Here is a 23,054-nt window from a genome sequence, read left to right as displayed (position 1 = left end):
ATTTATTCTTGAAAAACTTTGGTGATCGATCAGAATTAATTTCCTTAGTAAAATGTAAGGAAAATCTCTAGGTATCCGAGTCCTCAAAAGTTTAAATAGCACCTATAAAAAGTATACACACGGCACAAAACGATTAACACGAGTAGTATGTAATAACAGTTATATCAGCATAGCATAAAAAGTAAAACCTGTGAGAGAGCTGATATTTTTTTAATGACCGATTGAAACAAACGTAGACAATGTATATAATAACGTTAAGTATTGACTCCATTACAAACTAATACTTTCCTTGAAAAACTATTGTAATTTTTTTAGTATTATAACTGTATTATATTGATGTACCTATTACTGTGATTTGTGTTTTCTATTAACCTAACTACTAGCTATATTATATTTCTTTTTTAACATTGATGAGAGTTTTTGTTAGCAAATCATAAATTGTTTATTTGGGTCTTGGGTGCCTAAAAATTAGGTTACAACGAATGTTTTATTAAAAAGTACAAGATTATTTGGTTACTTAAATTTTAAATTTATAAAATATAGACCAAGTCTATAACCCAGTCAAGTTAATTTAACAAATCATAGATTTTATTAAAATAGCATATACTTAACATACAATTTATAATTCGTTTACCGCTGTATCGTTTACGAAACTTTATTCCAAACGATCATATTTTTTATAAAAAGACAGTAAAATATCTATAAACAATTTATAAAGAATTATCAGCATTAACAATAGCTACAGGTCATCATCAAATTAATTGTATATAAATAGACAAAATCAAAGTTAAAAAGATTAGTGGTCATAAATTGTAAAATATACTATCCACGTTTAATATTGTATATAATACGATAATGCACGAGTAAAATAATCATTTTTAATGAATTAAATGAAAGCTAACATTTAAAGAAATGAATACAAAATTATTGATTTTTAATAATATTTTTTTATTCACGAGAGTCAATATGCCAAAGTTCGTTGGTGATGTGCCAAGAAAACATGTCAAAAAAAAAAAAGTATATTTTATTTTGTAATTACTTATTGTTTTATTGTTATAAATTTGTATATTTATTTTATTACAAAAGGTACTTCGTTAAGTCATAAGCTTTTTTTTACTTAATATTAAAAGCTACTGATATTGAAATTTAGCATCATATAAACAATATAACAATTGTTTATGAATAATTATAGTTAACAATTTGACGAAATAAGATATTAATTTGTTGAAATTGATAAAAATATATTCATCGACAGTAGGTACTTGAAACTTAATTTATTGTATTCTTATTTTTACTATTCATAATACAATTTTCAAAATATTTTGAATAATTTTAAGCTTTTTGTGTGTCAATCTTATTCATATTAAATTACGTCTCTATATTTATTTAAAAATTAATATAACTAGTTATAATATAATAATAGTTTTATGATATGTACTATTTTTATTGAAACATAAAAAAAAAACAAATAATTGGCAACAATATAAATTTCAAATTTACAACTCCAATTATAGGATGACAAACTATATTCACTAAGAATTATTTTTGCTGTGATTTGTTTTTAAATAAAAATTTAACACAATCTAAATAACTGTATCACTAAAACAGTAACCTACTATAATATAACTAGATTAACTCAAAATCTTATTTTCAACAAAGTAATTTCTATGGGTATGTTTTTTCTAGTTTTTAAAAAAAAAAACTTGTGACTGTTTAAAATAATATATAATATACACGTTTAAGATATATCAATTAAAAAACTATAATTTAAGCATATTATATATTTCAATATTAAATGTGAATAGTTGTAAATAAAATTAATTTAATTTTTTTTTTTTTTAAATTTATATTTGAAAAATACAGTTTATTTAGTGTTTAATTTTTAATTTATGAAATATTTAACCATACAAAGAAATATGTGATATAATATTTAATAACATAGCCACTCTATATATTATATGCACAAAAGCAATTAAAATAAAGTTATATTCAAAACACGTTCCAAGAAAATTTTATGTATTGTTTTTTTAAATTAAAGAAAATGAGAGATTTGGATTTATATTTCAGAGTGCTATACATTATACAGTTAACAGGAAGTTTAATTTAGGGTTATTATTCTTTTCAAATATATTATATTGTGGAATCTATAAAGATTTCCAAAGATTTTACTTTAAATTTTAATATGTTTAATTTTTGATACAGGACAGTGCATTGTTTAATAAACTTAACAATATGTTATAAATAAGTAATTTATTCAAAATAATTAAACATTTTTTTTTCTTTAACATAAATCTTAAATAATATTATGTATATATATAATTTGTAAAATGTATAATTTTTTTAATCATGGGTTATACTCCATAAACAATATATACAATATGAATATATATTGTTATTGTTCTTTAAACAAATGCCATGAATATAATATGTTATTCTATGAATACAATAAAAATGTTTTTTTTTTTTTTTTTAGAGAGAGAGAGAGAGAGAGAGCAAAACAGTATGGTTACAGTAATAACTAAAATTGATTCAGTAAATTAAGATTTTATGGATGATCATCTTGCTATTTATTCATTTATAACAATTATTTTATGTTAGATTAAAATATAACCTTGTAAACTGTTATAAGAATGCAATTGATTTTCAATTAAATAAAAATAAAAAATTATATTTTGTAGAATTAATGATATACTAAGTTGTCAATTAAGAAATGCATCACATAACTATTATTGTAAACATTGAAGGTGACTTTCTTTTTTTTTTCATTGAAATGATTTTAGTAACTTAGTTGATAATATATATTATATTAATATAAATATCATTAGTTATTATAATCAAATACAATTTTGTATTTTGATGGTTATAATTAAACATTTATAAACATAATAATATATCTATAATATTTTGTTTTAATAATAAAATATTATATGTTATCAGTTACGATATTTACACAATAATAAAATGGTAATATAAAATATGGTAAATATTGATCAGTAAATGATAGTTTAATACTACTTTCATATTATACCTTACGATATTATTGCATTTTTACTTACTTTATTACAAAGGTTCTCAAACTATTTTCATCGTTATACTAAAAAAATAATTTTAAGTATCTCCAAAAACTAAGGGTAAAAAATAACAAAATTATGATTATTAAAACTAATAATATTGAACTTAGAGCTGTCTATGGATACCACAAATCAGTTTTTTGACCCTGACCTCAGATTGGGCGAAACATAGTTTGAGAACCGCTGGTTTATCTAATTATGCTAATCTACATTAATATTTTGTTAGAAACACACTATTCCATAGGTATCAGTTTAGAATAACATTATAACATCATACCGCTTCAAACTATCAAAGTGTATTCATTTCGGTTAGGTTCATTTGTCTAAAAAAAATATAAAACATGACTTGCAGATTAATGTTTCTTTTGCTTTTCTATTTTCTGTATTGCACCATTGCAGAAGAAACAAACATTTATCGGTAATATTATTGTAATTATTAAAACTAACTGATTAATCTAATTTTATTTATTATATAGAACTTAAGTGCCTATACTGTACTAATAATACTAATAAAGCAATAATTAATTGAGGAAACATTTTTTTTTTTTAGTATGAAATTAATTAGACGAAAATCTCCATTGCAAATGCTAATTAAAGATCCTCATTATATGAGAAAATTAAATATTCAAAAAATACCTCCAACTAATGAGAATATCACACTATTTAAGTATATGGACGTAAGTAATATTACATTTTACGTACTGAACAATTAAAAGTAAATGTAATACGAAATAACTGAATTAAAACCTATGGTATTATGTAAGTGTAAAATTACAAATTGAAAAAAATTAATACAATTCTTTTTTTAAATACTTTTAAATTGTATTGACTTTTTATTGAAATAAATACATAGGTATATATTTAAATTAAAAATGTAACATTTTAGGTACGATAAGATTTATGGGTATGTTAAAAACGTATATTTAGTAATATTATTTTTTTTATTTAATAATTTTTAAAGTTATAATGTATTGATGAATACACGTACTAATGATTTTTTAATAACTAATCTTATTCCGTTTCTGTTAATAAAATATTACTACCGTATTGTAATATTTTATAATTATTTTTGTAATAATGAATGTGATTAACCCGTTTCTAATTAAATTATAAATATAAGTCAATATTCAAAATAAATCTTAAAAATCTATAAAAAATAATTATATTGTTTGTATATTTTAACAATCATGCAATAACGGTATGTGTACAGGTTAGTCACGGATATGGCGTAAAAATAGATAAACAAAACTAATTTTTGGCACGCTTTATGACCACATTGTTTATAATGCTATAATTGTAATTATTTATAATTTTTGCATAGTAATTATAATTTAAACTATATCTAAAAAAAAAAAAATAGTATACATCAAAATTTGATTATTTAGAGTGAATACTACGCGGAAATATTAGTGGGCAAACCTGGACAGAAATTTTCAGTGATTTTTGATACAACGTGGAGCGACATGTGGTTACCATCAAAATTATGTTCAGATATAATATATCCAATCTGTGGTAAGTTTTTATTAATTTGTTTGTTTGTTTAATATTTTTTTAATTAATTAATTTAAATTTAATTTTTTTTATAATACTTTGTAATGCCTATTTAATATGTATTTTATATTCATATAATTTATATAACATATATGTATGTATAAATTGTATTTTATATATTTTATATCTTAAAGGTAAGAAGAATAGATATGATCCAGATATTTCATCAACGCACAAATTTATAGATCCAACACCGTTCAATGTAGATGGATTAGTTGGGAATTTAACATGTGACACAATAAGAGTAAGTTGTGATTAATATATCATATTAAAAATAGGTAATGGTAAACCTAATTATTCTATATTAAATAATAATAATATTATATTTGCTTAAATTACCTACTTGCTATTTTTACAAAGAATAATAATGCGTAACATAAATAAATATGGTGGTTAATCAGTATAATAAATATTGTAAAAAATGAAGTCATGATTGGGTGACCATATTTTTTAACGATTTTTCTACTCAATGCACACTACCTCCCCCTGAAATTATGATAAATTACATCGTACAAACTCAATAGTTTGAATTGTCAATAACCTTTACATTTTTATCATAAATTGATTAATAAACCTCCAAAGTTGAGATATTATGGTGAAATGTTAAGCTAGATAATTTAGATACTTTACTTTAAAGTTAAATCGAAAACTCCACCAAAAGCTGATTGTACTCTAATACGTAATGGCGTAGATATTTTATTAGAAATTGCCTTTATACGTTGTGTGGTTACTTATACTATGCTATACTCTTGCAAGACAAGAACGCAGATATAATAAAATTATAATAGGTAATTTAGTTAAAACTTAACTAATTATCTTCCTCTATATCAGTGGTTCCCAAACTGTACACTACACCACGGTACCCTTTGGACACCACAAGCACTTTCTATAAGCACCGTAACTCATAAAAATATTTATAATTTTTGCAATTTTTATAAATTTCAAATTCAATCTTGTAAAAATGTATATCATGTATTCCTGCTCGGACTCTATAATAACCATACATTTTTTTTAAATATAATAAACGTAAATTTAATATAATTCATTGTTATTTTTTTTTCAAGTATACAAATGTATTAATTTGAAGTCCACTATAATCTTTAGATTGAGTAAAATTTTTAAAACTGATTATCAATGAGAATAAGAATTAATTTTTTATGTATATTTTTCGTGATATTCACGACAGGATATTGCGTGGACTAATTTAGTCCAAAAAAAAAAAGAACCACTGAAAAAAAGTTTGGTAACTGCTGTTTTACTGAAAACTAAAAACTTGATTTAAAGTAAAGCTACAAATGTTTTTTTTATAAATTAAGTTGATGACAAAGCATTATTATGACACATAAAGTATTTTAGAAAGATTAATAAATAATAATTCAATAGTTATATGTATTAATAAGTTAAATTATGTGTTTTATCTAAAATAAATATTAGTATATATAACCAAGTAGACCCCTAACGCATAACTGTATAAAAAAAAAAATCGGGATATTTTAAATAGTTTCAAGAAAAATAAACATACTATTCTTTTTTAATATTTTTGTAATGTCACAGTTTAAGTTTATTTAAGATAAAATATTTTGAATCAATTTTAAGTTTTAAAATAAAATGTATAATAACATTTTATTTATTTAGTTGGGACATTTAAACGTTACTGATTTGATATTTGCTGAAATCATTGGGATACAAAACTTAACGCAATATCAATTCATGCACGCCGATGGAGTAATTGGTTTAGGATACAACACCATGGCTAGAACGACGAACAATACATTTTTTTATAAGTTACTGGATGATAAAAAAATTATAAAACCAATTTTTTCAGTGTATATGAACCGGTAAGTAATGAATTATAGTTTGTAAATATGTACTATACATGGTTGTCAATTCAATAGTATTTAGCTCAGTTGTTCAGTATATTATTAAACATATACAAAATGTATATTATTATTATATTGTTATTAATTATTAAATTATTATTATTAATATAATGTACTAAATTCTGAGATGAATTGTAATTGAAATAGATTTACATATATTTTTTATTTAATTTTAATTTAAATTTTTTCTCTATTTATTGTTGGTTTATAATTTTCTATAAATAATGAAATATTTAGTTTATTGTTAAGCTATTTAACAATAATATATTTATATTGTACACAATTATACGACAACGATTGATTTATGTGTTGATAACATAATATTATAAGATACAATAATATAATATAAAATACACTGTTAATTAAAATTAGTAGAACTTGTTACTGAAAGTATTAGAAAAATACAAAAAAATAAATAAATTCCTTATTTTTATATAAATATGAATTAATAATTCTTTGATTTTAATTGTTTTTCATGATGACTGATGTAATGATAAATTCAAATTTAACATAATTATATTATATACGATATAGAGTACCATAAGACCTAAAAAAAAAAACCTTACCTAACCAATTATGATGAATATAAATGAAAAATAAAAACAGATATAATATTTTAAAATCATTAAGTTTACATAGCTTATATTTAATAATAATAATATTATGTATGATGTTTAAAAATAAATGGTACATCATAGCAATACTTGTAATTAAAAATATTACTTTAGTATTTTTACTTTTTTTATTATTACAAATAAATAATTGATGTCATGTAATATTATTGGATTACTTAAATTATCTCGTAGGACATAGATATATAATACGTATGATCTGTATTATTATATTATCGTATAGCACAGCCTTTTGAAGTCGAAAATTTAACTATAACCATGCATAGATATAAATTAATCAATCTAACGATTTACATCTTGATTATTTATTGATTAAATCTACCTAAGACATTTCTCTAAGAAAATTATTACTATTATTATTAGTCACATACATATATTTAAAAAAATAAATACATAAATGTATAGAATAGATATAATAAATGTTCAAATGAGTTATCGTTTTAAGATTAAAAAAGTGACAACATTAAATTGTTACGAATAAAACTTAAAAAAATAATATTTCGTAAATAAAAATATGTATTTAATATTTAAAATAACAAAAATGTAATCCGAAAACACAGGGTAACTCGATAAGCACGCTTACCTTCATAATATCTTTAAATAATAAATATATACATAATATAGTATATAATAAATTATATTCGAATATTTTTTTTAAATATTTTTTTTTAAAACCATTTTTTAATTACTTAGGTTTTTATGGAATTTAAGATGTGACTTATGTATTTTGATATGATATTTTTCTTTCAAAGAAGGTACTTTACTTATTTTTAATAAATTTAAAATTCAAACAAATTATTGTTTAGAAATTTAATGTACTAACTACTAATGATTAATGTAATTTATGGGCTTATTATAATTTTAAAATTATAGTATTTATATATTCTATAAAATGGTTAAATTAGTAGCTAAACATCTTATAATTTATAAAATAATGTCCGAGTTTAACAATATATAGCTACTAGACTAAATACTACATAATATATTTTGTATAAGGACTATTATATTAAATATAATGTAAACATTCATTACCTCATTACATTATATTTAATATCACATTAACTACTTGTTCAAAATTTGATTTATACATGTCAATATTTAACATTATATATCGGTAAAAAAACCATCTACATAACAATAATATTTTAAATAAAAAAAGACAATAAATTCTTCTTTGAAAAAGAAAATTGTGCTGTCACTAGATTATATTTTCTCAAATAGAATAAAAATATCAATTCCTAAAATGTGAGTTTTAAATAAATTAATAATAATTAAGATGAATACATGTTAATTAATAACTAAAATAAATATGTAACTAAAAAAGAAAAGATATTGAACATGCATGATTAATAAATCTGTATTTTTTTATAATTATTAACTCATAGCTTCAATATATTTATTATTTATAAATTTAAATCGTTATCCGTTGTCAAATATACATTAATATTCAACCAGAAACTACAAATTAAATTATATAAACAAATGAAAAAAAACTGATGAGTTTCTTCTAAATTATTAACAATAAGTAATATACCAAATACAACTATAAAATAATTATCGTTTTAATATTATACAAATATAATTTTATTTTATTAGAGATGAGACAACTACAAAAGGAGGAACAATATTTCTTGGTGGTGTTGAACCAAAACATATCAAAGGTGAAACAACCTATGTCCCTGTAGTGCAAAAAAATTATTGGCAAATTGAAATGAATCAGTAAGTATTTGTACAGAGTGAAAATAAAATCATCTTTTGCAAGACTCAATTTATTCATAATTTTTTATGTATTTATTACTAATCGTATTTTATACATAGGTACTTAAAATAAATGTAATATAATTAACATCATAGTTTTCAGCCACAAATATTAAATATAGGTACTATTGAGATGTCTTAGGCACTTTCTCCTTTAAACAATTAAATCAATGACTTTATAAAGCGAATTTAACTAGTTGTTTTTGTTTTATTTAATTTTCTATTTCAAAGATGACAGTTCAATGATAATGGTATTGCAAAAATATGAGGGTTATAATAATTTGTAATTTAAAATGTATCAATATTTTATAAATCGTAAAAATTGTTGCTAACTGTAATAAATAATAGATTTGAGACGAAATATATTTTATATTTTAGTAAAAACATATTAAATGAATACCATATATAACATGTCATTGAATATAATAAATTTCGATAACATTTAAAAAATAATTTACACTAAAAAAATTCATAATTTTTAATTCGCAATTGCAATTGACTAGCAATACTTAAATTTATTAAAGTTTATCTAATAATTTAACTGTTAAGCTTAATAATTGTACACTAAAACAAATAAGAATACAGTGAGAATAAATGAATTATTAAAGGAAAACATGAGTACCCAAATGAGGTGAGTTTAAAATAGGTACTCTAAATTGTAATATTTTATTTGATGCTTACAATAAACCATTACAGTAAAGGTTAAACTATAAAATAAATTAGTAGGTACATAACTTAATAATATTGAAAGTAATATATAAAACTCACGAGGGCGTATAATATATATAATATATGACGTTACTTTGTATTAGATATTCTAATTAATTGAAATTTATTTCCGATGATAACGATTATTATAATGTTACGTATAAGTATATATTTATAATTAGTTTATTTAACTACCTATATAGTTAAACACACAAAATAAATACTCAAAAAAAGCATAAATTTTACATTTAGTTGACGTTCAACGTACTACTTAGAATAATTACGACTTTTAATAAGAGTATAAGTATAAAGTATTTATAATCTTGACAAGCGAACATACCATGCATGGTTTATACGGCTCGTTTAATCAAATTTCCAAATTAATTTATATAATAAACCTTTTTTATTAGATTTTATAAAGTATATATCGTTATTTTTAACTTGAATATTCTGTGTTTTTAATCGTATTTAATATTATGTTTAAATCATTATTATTATTATCTATATATATTATATAGATATACTCTATAAATATTAATTTATAAATTAAGTTTAAAATTCTGAGTGAATCAACGAATTATATAATTTAACAATAGTTTGTCCTTTTTTATCTTTTATTATTTTTGGATCTGAAAAAGTTTTCCAATCTTCAATATTAAGGATAGTTATGCTTTGGGGTAAATTTGATCAAGTTTGAATATTTGAAATTGTTGACAATTAAAATATTTTGTAAATTTGTTTTAATAGATACTTTTTCTTTCTAAAAATATTTGAAAATTAAATTCAAGATTTCTCATTAGCTAAATTGACAGCAATTTCCCAATGTCAAAAATATAAAGCTATAATTTCATATATATTCGTCATTTGAAGCTCAAATGTTTGCAAATTTTATAGTAATTGAAAATAACGATTTTCTTAAGACGACCATTAAAATGAATTAAATTATGATAAACCATTGCAGTGACCAATTCATTTGAAAGGAAAAAGGTACAATCAAAACCTAATCCGCAGCAGAAAGATGTTTATAACAAATATAATTTATCAATGCATTGTGCATTGTATTATATTTTTAATCTGTATATTATAGTTTTACTACACTTAATGCCTATGAAGTATTAAATACAATTACAGATTAAAAGATTTATGATTTAATAGGTTTGAGTCACCTTAGATCGATATTAAAATATTTGATATTTCTAATAATTATAATTATCAAATTCATAGTGTTAATAATGTAAAGCGATTTTAGGTTTTCAGTGTTGATAAACAAAACATATGCAAAGACATTTTGTGATCAAGGATGCCAAGTAATATTGGATACGAGTTCTAACCAAATTGGAGTACCCACCAATTACGTAGCTGCTATAAATTATCTAGTTAAAGCCACTTTATATCTATACAACAGATATGAGGTAATATTAATCAAAAATTTATTTTACAGTGTTTCAAAAAAAAAAAAATCTTTATCATTGACGTTTTTGTTGAATATCGTTTAACTGTTTTCAATAAAATCTAAACTTATTTCTAAAACAGAAAAAAAATAAGATTATATACTCTTTCAATCACATTTATTTTTAGGTATCATATAAATAGGTAAATACTATTATAGAACACTTACTAACAAAATGGTTTTTTTTTTTAAAAGTTGTACTTTATTTTTGACTTTTGACTTACAAGTAGCACTTAATTTTATACTAAAAAATGTCTTTGTATTTTCCCACGATACCAACCAAAATAAAATATTAATTCATAGTATATAACTCACTAAAGTAGCATAATATAATATTAACTAAATTTTATTGTCTAAGTATTTTAGAACTAAAAATAAATAAATAAAAAAGTGATAAACTAGCTCTAAAAAAAGCTTAATGTCCGTTCAATTTTTAAAAATGTTTAGAAGTTTTAAAATTATTTGTTATTTGTTGTTTAAAATTATAAATTGGGAATATTTTATGATAGAAAAAAATTACATACTTTAAGCCAAAAACTATAATTGTACGTTATGATAAATTAATGATATGTATTGTATATGTTATGTATTATGATAAGTGTTGAATGCATACTAAAATAGTAACCATTTGAAACCACTTAAATATCTTAAAATATTAAGTTATTAATATAAATTATCTTACATGCACATTAAAGGTAAATTGTTCATTAGTGAATAAGTTGCCAAAAATCACTATCAACATAGGTTCTCGAGATTTTCATCTTAGTGGAAGACATTACATTCAAAAAGTGAGTATTCATAAATAATAATATTCAAAGTTTTAACATGAAGTTTTTAAAAATTTTAAACATGTTTAGATGGATAATGGACAAAATGGAACGATTTGCATAACAGCGTTTTGTGATTCAGGATTGGGCGATGGACTTTGGTCATTAGGAGGTGGATTTTTGTCCAGCGTTTACACTACATTTGATTTGGAAAACAATAGAATTGGAATTGCAAATTTAAAATAGAAATAATATAATTTTCAAATATAAAACTTTCATTAATGTTAGTTATAAGTAACTATGTGAATTCTTTTTTTTTGTTTATTATGTTGAATATCTAATGACAAGTTCTTAGTTGTTGAGTCTCCGTAATCTTTCCGATATTAAAATAAATAAATAAATATTAATAGCGAGATAAAAATTCTACTATATTATTTAGATTATATTAAACTATTAAGATATTATTTTGTGAACTTTAAATAAACATAACGTATCCTTTATTATTTAGCCGTAAAAACGTTTATAGAGTGTAGAAATAATAGTTTTATATCAAGAATGGACGCCAATTATAATGTTAAAAATACAAATAATACTATACATTTAAATATCTAGTTATATTTGGGATCTGAACATAGAATTTAAATGTTCTGATAATGATTTTACATGAAATTAAAAAAACTTGTGTTGCATAAATAACTGTATTTCATTGACAATGGATAAGTTATTTTAAAACAATTTATTTATAATATAACTTACCTATACGTTTCACTCAAACAATTTTATGTTATAAAAGAATTCAAACAGTTTTATTTAATTTAAATTAACTAATTAACTTTTAATATTTTGGAATATTGTATCTTGACATAATTTACATTTAAGACATTTTTAAATAATTCGGAATAATAATATACACACTCATAAAGTACCCATATAGTTGAATATTTCAATACTTAACGATTGATAAATAATATACAAACTAGGGGGATGCTAGGTACTTGAAGTTTATGGTGCGAATAGGTAAAACACCCCTTTTTTGAAGTCGTAAATAGTCGAAACTTTTTACATACGTTATATTATATCTTCTATTAAAATGCAAGTAAACGATGCTAGGGAAATTTAAGATTGGCAACATCTGGATACACCATCTGCCTCAGTGACTTTTTAATATTTGCTTTATATTATTACCCATTTTGAAATTGTTTTGGAGAGTATATATATATACATATATATATATATTAAACGATCACATAATAACTTCATTTGAAAAACAAGTGTAATCTTAAGTACATTATTATAAGGCATATCGTTCTGTAAAATAAAACGATCACTTATTATCAATTATTTAAAGATCTGAAAATAATTACAAATGTATTTATATTTTATACTCGTAAAATAATTGTTTAATTTAAAATGAGTTCGAATTCATCGTTTATAAAAATATTGATAGATTTTACATAATTTAAAATTCAAAATAAACTTTTCAAAAGAATATTATTTAGGACAAGTAAGAGTAATGTAGTATAACAATAATTCAAACTTAAAAACTTATTCTAATTTATAATATTTGACCCAAGAAAAAGCTTTTTGTGTGAATAAACGTTTATTTTCATTTATTTTATACGTGTATTACACTTTTGTAAGACTTTTTTTTTATTAGTTTGACCTGTTTAAAAAAAAAATGCCACAATCACTTATTACAACAAAAACATTTTCACGAAATTCATAAATATATTTATTTTTTCATTTGTATAAAATATAAAAGTTGTTAGATCTTCTTCTTACGAATAAAACTGGAGGCTTCTAATCCAATACAATATTAACTCGTTCTTAATACAATTAATAAGTATATAATATTATATTGTTATTTAATTTTAAATATGTACATTATATATTATTATATATTATTTTATAAGGTTCGTATCTTGATCATCTGGACAACGAATATTTATTATACGAAACAAATATTCATCATACAAACATAAAATGCTTTTTTATATTATAATTTTTTACGAAAAAGTTCAAATTTACATATAAATATACAAGACAGTTAAAAAAATAAATATTTATGTCAATGATTGTCATATCGTTTTTTTTCCGGATTGTTCTGTTTTTTAATAAAACATTTTAAGCAACGTGTTTTAAAATTGATTAAAACATCAAGATTTTTTCGCAATGAAATATTTCAATGACAATAAAACAATGGACCACGAATATTAAATATTTTGAATAAAAATAAAAACGTAAATAGGTTATACACACGTACATATTAATTATTTATAATATGTGATCAACATAAAAACCTACCAAATGTATATAACATATCAATAATAAAAAAAAAAGTAATAATAATAATAATAACTAATAATTTTAAGATCAATGATGGATTATTAAATTTAGGTTAAATTACACAAGATTTTGCGTATATTATATTTTGAAATAAGTACCATAAAAATATAATTGTGAATCATTAAGATCGTTCAGGAAAACATCTAGGTAATTAATGCTATAAGAATTTTTTTATATGAATGTTGTAATATTCTCATAACACATTTACAACGAAATGACACATGATTATAATAACGATGTTCACAAAAAAAAAAAAAACATATCATCATATAATAAATTACAATCTTGTACAATTACAAATTACGTGGTATAGATAACTAGATAAGTACATAAAAGTTGATTTCGGTGTTTGATCACCAGCTGTGGACACTGGACGACATTCTATTATGGAAATTTGTTAACACATAGTTTTATGACAGTTTTTTCTTATTTTTAGTTTTTAACATATCTTTTAATACGTGTAAATGGTAATGTATATAGTAGTATATAATAATAATATAACATTATATTATATAGTGCAATTTGGTAGCTCATCTATAACACGTACTTAAATATACCATTGGCATACCTGGATGCAATGTCTACACATTAAAAATATGACGTTCACAACGTTGAAGTTTTTAGTTTTCGATGAAAATAATAATTATTAGAATTAACTGACAATTCAGTCATTCACTGAATTCAATCGAATGTAATACTCTCGCCATAATGAGAGAAATATTATACGACACAATGTGACGCTGTGAAATCCGGTCGGTCAAGCGCGTAACCAGGAACCAGCTATTATAGTATTAGGTAGAGCTACATTTGGGACGCATTGCATTTAAAAAAAAAAAAACTGGCGAATCCGTCCACAATACCATAACGAATACACATTATCACTGTTTTCTTTTGTTCATATTTATTGATGCTAACGATAGAAATACTTTACTGAATGTAGTTTTGATTAAGTCAAGCATAGATATGTAATGATATACTTGTCATTAATAGTATCGTTTTTCAGTCAATCTCTGTCGTATAATATGAATACAAAATATTTGTGAAATATCTGTGCATATATCCATGTGTACACAGTATACACAATATATAAATATATAATAGTTATATATGTATAATGGATTTTTTTTATACACTCAGATGTTTGGTGTGTCATGTTGCAGAGTGTGAGTTTTAATAAAACAAATGTGTCTACACTTTACGTACAATATACTTTAATATAGTTTTTATTTTACTTTTTTTTTTTTTTTTTTTTTTTAATTTGTAAAATGCACACTCAGTTATATTATATTATAACAATTATTATCTAAAGTTTAATGAAATATAATATTATTTTTTAGATACACATGCCTTCATCACGTTTTCTAAACCACAGAATCCGTATTTAAAAAAAGCTATAAGTTCTTTATTGTATTTAAAACAATTTTAATTATTATTATTTATTATTATTATTTATTTTTATTTATAGACTATTAGGTAATAATTTAAATTCATTATTTGAGTTAAGTAATTTACATATTATTCTGAATGTATATTTTATTCCAATAAGGTTTTCATTGTTTGAACTCTAAGCTAGATATTATATTATAAAATTAACTTAATAATATTAAATTTCTATAAAACAATAGATAAATCAGATTTTATGAACATTAAAAAACTATCCACTTACAGTGAAACGTTAAATATAGTTTTATTTTAACATCTTTTTAGTTTTTAATGATTTTATTTAGAAAATACATCCTAATATATATATATATATATATATTACTTGACAAAGTTTTGTGTGAGATCACTACATCTAAAATTGCAAATGTATTTAATATTATAAAATGAAGAGCCAAAAGCATATGCATAAATAAATATTAAATACTTTATAATTTACGCATGTACTGTATAATCTAATTATTTGTTTCCACCCACGTACAGCTTGAATGTTATTATTAAATAGTTACGCACTGTGTTATTTAGGCATGCCTAAAGACATCGTTGGTAAATATTCGTTGGTACACGTTTAAATGCAAAATAAAATTATGATAAATAGTATTCCGTTTGGTACATCGAAATCCATCCAAACGAATGCATCGTATATTATTATACATAGACTACATACTAAGTATAAGCTCGCTTGTCATAAATCTTTTTCCTTAACTCCTGTGCATTATGCTTTTAAATAGAATACTTTTTTTTTACATAGTTTTGTGAACCATGACCATATTATTTGCTTATATTATAATACTAAAATTTTAAATGTAAAATTGAATTTTTCCTTGCACCTAAACATGTCAAGTGCTCAGTCTCAGCTGATGATGCACTTTTCATAATTGCGTTAAGGTCCTAAATGAAGATCTAGTAAATTTAATACTTTGAGATTTTTCTAACGGATTGCTAAAAATAACATATACGTTAATATATATATATTATATAGACTTGTAAATTATACGTAAAAAATGTTCTATTTTATTTTTCATTTAACGTTTGTTTGTTACAGTTCTTTATAAATAAAATAAAAACGTTAATCACATAGTTATATGACAACCTTATATAAATATTACAGTAGAATTATCTCTGATCAAAGTCACAATTTGATTTAGATAACTCGATCGTACAGTCTATGTACACTATATGATGTCACAAGTTGGCCATTAGCCTTGGTCGTGTTTTATGGATAAAATGTTATACTATGATAATATTATTGTCTCTCAACTATAGCAGTTTTAAAAGTTCGATAAATAATTTTTTTGAACGTTAAATTAAAAATTTCCATAACTTAATTCATTACACTTTTTCACCACGCTCGACGTTTTATTTGCGGTATAAAACTTATTGTAAGCCTTCTTTTATCGCCAGGATTCAACCTTTTTTTTTTACTATATATATTGATAAATAGATGAGTATTATTTAGTAAAATAGTTTGTTGAAACTAAAATTGCGAATTTGACATTTCATTATAACTTTGTGTTGTTTTGAATTAAACTTAAAAAGTGATCTATATGCGTTGCAGAGTTAGATAAAAATGATTTTTCACAGCTAATTATTAATGATGTTATATTTCACCTTAAAAGTAAACTACAATTTAGACAAAAACTTAATAAATACTTTTTTTTTTTTTCTCATACAATTTATAAATTGATTGGAAATATATTAACAAATGTATTTATTTTTACTTCTATAACAATATATCAGAATATGTTCAACATCACAATAATAGAATTAATAAATGACACTTTGATACAAAATATATTTGACTTGTTTTTTTTTTATATAACTTAAAAATGGATAATCTCCGATACTTTAGCTTACGATAATACTAAAAGTATAATAAATTAATTTAATAGCTATAAAATAAAATATTTCACAATATATACTTGGTGAGGTAAGCAGACAAACCATTTTCGCTTAGAATCGTGTTTTGTATACAATGATATATCATTGAATTCAAATTTAACATACCTATATTAGTGACTTATTTAAAATATTTTGTATAGCAGAGTGATACTTAATTGCTTATTTTTTTGTATTATTTTAAATTAGCTATATTTTTAAAATTGGAATATTTATGGTTTATAATTTTTATTTATCAAAGTTAAATTTAATTTAAAAAAATGTTATATGTAATAATAATCAATTCGTAAATATTTTATATTTTATTTAAGAAAAAAATGTTTTATAACTTTTGATAGAGTGTAATTAAATTACCTAAATGGAGTTTGAAGTATGGAATTGTTTCTACAACGTGTACATAACAAATTTTTTTAAATAGTCTTTTCAAAATATAACAGGAAAAGTAAAACGAAATATAAATTTTTAATAAAAAAATATACTAAGTGAACAAACAAATGAATATTATGATTAATTTTTTATTATTACACACAATAATCAGAATTGAAATTAAATAAGGTAGATCACCAATGATCTACTTCGTGTTACTCAATTGTTAGTTAAAATTTATCCACCTATGGTTAGTTTATTTCACGCATATAATACATTAAATTATTTGTTTTATATATTTATTTTCACTTAAAAATTCGCTTGAATTGTCTGTATTATCCCCGTCATTCGTATTCATACAAAGCAACGCGGAATTTCATGGTTAGATGGATCCATATTTTTACGCTCGAGACCAGACTGTTTTGTTTTGCCGGCTTCCGAACTACGTTCAATTATGCAAATATCGAATGTATGTATATATATTTTTTTCATAAACATAAAAATAAACGATGACTTTCAATTGAACAAAATGTATTCTTTATACATGATATGTATAAAAAAAGAAATAATAATAATAAAGGAAGATAGAAACAATGCAAAATATTATTCTTTAGTGGTTTTATCGGCCAAAAAGAAAATCATCCATCCATACTACTAAGAGGGTATTACGGTTATATCTTCCGTTAAATAAACTGAAAATACTTGACTTTTTCAATTTAAACGTTGACTGTAAATTGCTAATTTTGGGCCTCTTTTCTGTTCAGACTAAGTGTATATATCCTTAAAAATGAAGTAGTACCAACGCCTGCTACTTTTCATGGTTTTTAATTTTATTATTATTATCTATTACCTAGCGCGTCTGTAATGTACAGTATTTCGTGTATTTGATATATACGATTCATAAAATATACAATAGGCTCAAATATTACTTCAATAAGCTTAACAAATGATCTTAGTAAAAATAAACTATTTATAATATATATATTATAAAATGATGTATGCCAGTAGAATTTTAGAAAAGCTATAATTTATAAGAGTTTCATAAATAGTATTCTTGATGCAACTTTTTTGTATAAATAATTTTTTTACTTTATTTATATAACAAATACAAAATAATAAAGCATTACAATAAACATGTAAGTAAAATATACTTAATGACTCAGGTGCATATAAAAAATTTAGCTATCTAATGCTGAAACTTTATAAGACGATTTCTAGAGATATAAAAATACATATTTAATATCCTAAACATTAAGCCATTAATGTATTGTTATAATATAATATGTTTATTATTGTTGTTTTTCCGTCAATAATTATTATGAATTCTAAAAGCTCAAATACTAAAAGAAATAAACTAAAGTAACCAAGATAATTGTATCATAGATAAGCCTATTAATAACATTTCTGAAATGGGTAAAAACATTTGTTCAATTCCATTTTTGCATACCCAAATGTTACTCAAAATATCAAACCTAATATTTCCAAAAATGTTCAAAATTATTTTAGTAAAAATTAAATTCCCCATATTTAACTTCCTTCATATCTAAACTGAAATTTTTAATGATCCCTCTTATATCACTTCTGACTACAGTCATAGAAAAATATTCAAACTGAATAATTTAACTAATAATTTCATTATTTCAAAATTATTAGAAAATGTAAATAAATAAATTAGCTTATATATTTAAAAGTTGTTACTATAAAGAGTGGCTTTCTACTTCACTTATTTATGTAATTTACAATTTTTTTCTCTCGTAATCTAATTAAATTTGCTTATTGTAGTTTGCATATCTCTTTTAATAAATAATAATAATAAAACAAATCGACAGTATGTTAATGCAATTTAAAATACAAAATTAAAATAAAGTTTTTAAGTATTTCAGAAATGTAGCAAATTAATATTTTATGAAATAAAATATCGCAACATAAATTACTCATTTCGTTGTTATAGTTATTATTTAGATACTACTATGCAAAATTAACGTTATTACACATATTACAATACTTTTTATGATTGCTAATAGATAGAAGTTTGAAAAAATACAGCAAATCAGAACGCTTAAACTCATAATAGTATGTAGTACAATAATGCTATAGTATCTATAGCATTGCGTAAAATGTACTGCTACACTCATCCTATCAGTTATAATTTGTTCAATTGTCCTGTTTATAATAACTTAATATGTAAGACATTTAATTATTTAACAACATTTTCTGTGATCCAACCAAGAAATTTCATTTAGCTTATTACTCAACTTATTATTACTAAAAATAACCTTTGTTTAAGGTATACAATATATTATGGGTAATTAACACAGGTACTAAAATTATACATTTATATTTAAATTGGTTGATTCGATAAAATTAAGATTTATAAAAGCAATGAGATATTTAATTTAAAAAAAAATATGATGTTTATAATTTAGTTCGATTACTTGTGAATAATGTGTAATTTTTGAGATAGTGATTAGCGAGAGAGTAATATTTGGCTTTCACATTTGTAGATAAGGGACATAATATAGTATATTTATATCAGAAATGACTATAATTGATATTTTATATAATATGTTTAATTTATATTATAATTATTTTACTTTGAAACTTAAATAGTTTCTAAATAATACATATTATAGTACTATATAGTATTTTGAATATCATGGCAATTGAGTTTTTATACAACACTTTGATGTGTATAGAATCGTGGATTTTCAAATGTATTATTATTACCTTTTTATCTATAGTAAATATGAATTATTAGATTTGTCCAAATCATTTATTTATAAACTCTTGATCATAATAACAACTATTCAACAACTATTCAAGAAATTTTAATGCATATATTTTTGAGTATCTTTAGATCTTCCTTTCATGTGTACTTTATAGTATGCTACATAATAAATCCGCCATGGAAAAAAGTTTTTACTTCTATCCCGCGCACTTACCTTCTGCATTATACATTTTTTAAAGTGTTTCTATTTTATCTTTTTTTTTTTTTTGTTTTTTGAAAAGAAGAGTTCAAATATACATAAAATATTATTTATATAATTTTAACTGCATCTGGGATGGATCCAATATTTATTAAATTGTATTGTATTCAAATCTCACATATGTTTTGTTATGATTATATATAATTGATTATTAAAATCTTAAATAGGCATACCTACGGTTTTTTTATTATTATTATCATTATTACATTTGAATAAAAAAATAATTGTATAGGTTTGTATTTATTTTGAAACCTTAAAATAAAGTACAACCAATTAATATATCCAATAAAATAAAATACTACTACGACTTCAGATATGTAGGTAAAGCTATTAAGGTAATTATTAAATAGTAAACAAGATGCATTTAATGGTTCAATGCACCAAAAGCAATGAAATAATCTTACAAAGATTAAGGTCAGAATAAAATAGTATGTTAAACACAACGAGATTGGATTTAAAATACATATATAGCTTATTCAAATTTACCTCAATATAAACATAGAATATAATATATTATTAACAGTTTCATTTCACTTTTTTCTATTTATTTTCTATTTCTATTTATGTTAAACTAAACTTGTTGAATTACATTCTTATATTATCATAAATAATATATTAGGTATATAAATAATTTTATGATATTTTAATTTAGTATTAAATAATAAAAAATAGAAAAGGGATATGTATAATTATTAAATTATGAAGGTACCAATGATTTAATTTGATTTTTGAGAACTTTTTTTTGTTTAGACGAAACATGTATCATATTTCATTTTTTTTTATCTTAAAATTATGGGAAAAGTTTCACACATTACTTTAAGTATGCAGATGAATTATTTAGCAATAGGTTTGTATATAATTGTATCTCTGTAAATTAAAAAAGTGGTGAACAATTTCTGTGTGTAATCTAACCTAAAATACTGTTCCCTTCGGCCCTATTCATTTCACGCTACAGAGTACAGTTGGTTCCTAGACATTAAATTACCTTGAAAGAAGTTTCTTTTACTCGTATTTTCAACGATGTACTCTTTTGAATCAAATAGTTACCTCAGTTGAGTGCTTTTAACAGACATTAAGAATAAAATAGCTCTAAGACATTTTATAAAATGCATTAAAATACCCGCATGATAATTAAAACAACTAAAAATGACGTGTGCCAAATAAACACAATGTAAATAAAACAAACATTACACAAAAAATAAATAAAAACAAATGGAACCAAAACATAATATATGCTATTAAGTTATAATAGGTAATGATAGTGTATTAAATAAAAATACTTTGATTATGAATCAAAATAACGCTTTAACACAATTCTATTATTTAAAATATATATATATTAATTTTATTAGTTGTTTATTGTTAAAATTATCCTACAATTTAATATATATATATATATATATATTTAATAACTATTAATAAATAACATACATACCACGTAATATGACCATTTTATAGATATGTCATAATGCATGGTTACATTTTTACTAATAATAATATATTCTCTGAAATGATAGATACTTATGTACCTAATTTATATTTTATTTAAAGGAGTACATATTTGACTGATCCTTGATTACAATTACTTCAGATAAAGGAATTTCATTTCAAATAATATCTCTGATGCTTTGATACACTAAGCAGTGGCATAGTAGATTGGGTAAAGACTTACTTTATACATAATTCATCTTTCATTTAGGATATACTTTTTCTTTTATCGTTGTTATATTCGATTATACACTCTAAATTTAAGTTACACGTTATCACCATATATGTTTAGTCAACGAAGTTGCATTAGATAATTACAATTATTACGAATAAATGTGTACAATTATTTATTTATTTTTTTATTCATATTCCACCGAAATAATCCTATAATAAAATGACACATGTCTTGCAGTGGTGTAGCCAGAAAAATATTATTATTATTTTTATTTTTATTTTTTTTTTTTTTTTTGGTGGAGGGGGGTTAAAGTTTATATTTTCTCTTACATAAGTATGATTGTATGTTTTACAAAATAAAAGACATTGCGGGAGGGGTTATAACCCGTTAACTCCCCTTATAGCTAAGTCACTGTGTCTATGTGTGGATATTATAAATTTGTAACAGCTTATAATATTAATATTGCATTAAATCAATAAATAATTTATTAATATCTTTCTATTTATAATTCGCTAATAATTTATCCTGATCATTTT

At 22.0% G+C, this 23,054-nt stretch overlaps 2 protein-coding genes across 9 annotated transcripts in view; one reads left to right on the top strand and one right to left on the bottom strand.

Annotated features, from left to right (window-relative positions):
* The window catches only part of LOC114127635 (junctional adhesion molecule A-like), a 284,156-nt gene that overhangs the window by 102,058 nt on the left and 159,044 nt on the right, over positions 1-23,054 (bottom strand). The gene's annotated exons all lie outside the window — the stretch shown is intronic.
* Positions 3,323-12,281, top strand: LOC114127628 (lysosomal aspartic protease-like). Of its 2 annotated transcripts, none has more exons than XM_027991922.2 (9): positions 3,323-3,489; positions 3,622-3,748; positions 4,457-4,583; positions 4,757-4,866; positions 6,258-6,460; positions 8,731-8,853; positions 10,850-11,012; positions 11,746-11,838; positions 11,908-12,281. In XM_027991922.2, the coding sequence occupies exons 1-9, from the start codon at positions 3,413-3,415 to the stop codon at positions 12,061-12,063; spliced, it is 1,179 nt and encodes a 392-aa protein (XP_027847723.2). In that variant the 5' UTR covers positions 3,323-3,412; the 3' UTR covers positions 12,064-12,281. The 2 variants fall into 2 exon arrangements, with proteins under 2 accessions (XP_027847723.2, XP_050057951.1); XM_050201994.1 differs by having other exon boundaries at positions 11,882-12,281.

Source organism: Aphis gossypii, chromosome 2 (genome assembly GCF_020184175.1).
Source record: "Aphis gossypii isolate Hap1 chromosome 2, ASM2018417v2, whole genome shotgun sequence".
NCBI lineage: Eukaryota > Metazoa > Arthropoda > Insecta > Hemiptera > Aphididae > Aphis > Aphis gossypii.
The sequence above is the reverse complement of the archived record's forward strand: the minus strand, read 5'-3'. Positions and strand labels throughout refer to the sequence as shown.

Excerpts from the sequence above, each read along its gene's own strand:
- LOC114127628 (XM_027991922.2), top strand. The coding sequence starts at position 3,413 with ATGACTTGCAGATTAATGTTTCTTTTGCTTTTCTATTTTCTGTATTGC. Across the intron at positions 4,867-6,257 it reads TAACATGTGACACAATAAGA|TTGGGACATTTAAACGTTAC; the intron begins GTAAGTTGTGAT and ends TTATTTATTTAG. Across the intron at positions 8,854-10,849 it reads TGGCAAATTGAAATGAATCA|GTTTTCAGTGTTGATAAACA; the intron begins GTAAGTATTTGT and ends AAGCGATTTTAG.